The 1,423-nt window shown below is 62.9% G+C and overlaps 1 protein-coding gene across 1 annotated transcript in view; it reads right to left on the reverse strand.

The window, feature by feature from the left end:
• Positions 1 to 1,423, reverse strand: part of ALDH4A1 (aldehyde dehydrogenase 4 family, member A1) — a 27,866-nt gene that overhangs the window by 2,848 nt on the left and 23,595 nt on the right. The window contains 2 exon segments of the mRNA XM_010829933.1: positions 481 to 602; positions 1,244 to 1,396. Coding sequence (XP_010828235.1) covers positions 481 to 602; positions 1,244 to 1,396 — 275 coding nt within the window.

Here is a 1,423-nt window from a genome sequence, read left to right on the forward strand (position 1 = left end):
AGTGACTTAGCACACACGTGTGCATAAGCACAGATCTTGATCTTGACAATTGCCAAAGCTTTCTGGTTTACAATTATTGTTTTGATATAGCCTCATTATTCTGACAATTAGAGCAAGCCTTTGACAAAAGTGACATGAAAAAAAATTGGTATTTGGGGTTTTTGACAAAATTGAAATTTTAGACGTTGTTCGTGAACTGTTAAAAAGCCCGCCCTGAGCCCCGCCAGACCGGGCGGCGGGCCACAGGCACTGACTGCCCGGCCCCGGCCCTAGAGGCCTGGCTTCAGCAGCCAACAGTGCGGCCCCAGCACCAACGCTTTACCAAGGAGCCTGCGGCCTCTGTCTACCTGCCGGCCGGGGCGGAGTGAGGGGCATGGAGAGCAGCAAGGGCACGTTACTGCTGGGATCCGCGTCCGGGGTGGGCTGTCTCCGGGGACAGGAGGACGTCAGGACTGGCGCCGAGGGGCCGCGGCCACTCACTTATCCTGGGCGAACACTGCCCCCGTGAGGCCGTAGCTGGTGGTGCTGTCGACCAGCCGCAGCGTCTCCTTGTATTCCTCGTCCGGGTAGACGTACACGGCCAGCACGGGACCGAAGATCTCCTGGAGAGAAGCCCCAGGGTCGGGCCCCGCCTGGACCCGTCCCCGAGGCTTCCGCCGCATCCCCCCGCCCCCGATCCCCTTCTCAGCCCAGCAGCCTGGGCCAGGCCTTGCCTTCTGGAGGGTTCTCTCCAGGACGGCTCCTACCCTGCCCACCCCACCCAGCCTGGCAGAAGATCCAGAGACCCTCTGTCCTCCCTGCCAGCCAGACCCACCCCCAGAGCCAAGAGTCCAGGCCCTTGGGAGGGGGACACTTCTGGCAACAGGCGGCCAGGGGACTGCCCTGTGACGTCACCCGGGGGCTGGGGACACTGTCATCCTGAGCAACTGCCTAACTTCTCAGAAGCTCAGTTTCTCATCTGTAAAATGGGAACGACACACCAATTTCCTGGCCCACACTGACGACTCCACAGATGTTAGAAGCTGAGACAGTTGTAGGGGCCTCCAGGGCAGCAGGCAGTCGGTGCTGTGACCTCAGCCCGGCCAGCAGCGTCAGGGATCTGGGGTCAGGAGGCCTGAGCCCAGGGCCTGGCTCTGCTCTCCCCGGGGGTGAGGCAGGCCCCTGGCAGGGCCGCGCCGCGCTCAGCTGTGAGACGGGACGACGCCCGGAGACGCTGCCCTCCCAGTCCCTCCCTCCCCATCACCTCCTTCATGATGGGGTCCTGGGGGTCCTTGGTCTCGACGATGCACGGTTCCACAAAGTAGCCCACGGAGTCGTCACACTGGCCCCCGGCCAGGATGGTGAGGCTGGGCGAGGAGCGGGCGTGCTCCAGCCACTTCCGGATGCGGCCGAAGGACTGCGGGATCGGGGCGGGGCGTGTCAA

This window comes from Bison bison, unplaced genomic scaffold, assembly GCF_000754665.1.
Source record: "Bison bison bison isolate TAMUID 2011002044 unplaced genomic scaffold, Bison_UMD1.0 scf7180017864516, whole genome shotgun sequence".
Taxonomy (NCBI): domain Eukaryota; kingdom Metazoa; phylum Chordata; class Mammalia; order Artiodactyla; family Bovidae; genus Bison; species Bison bison.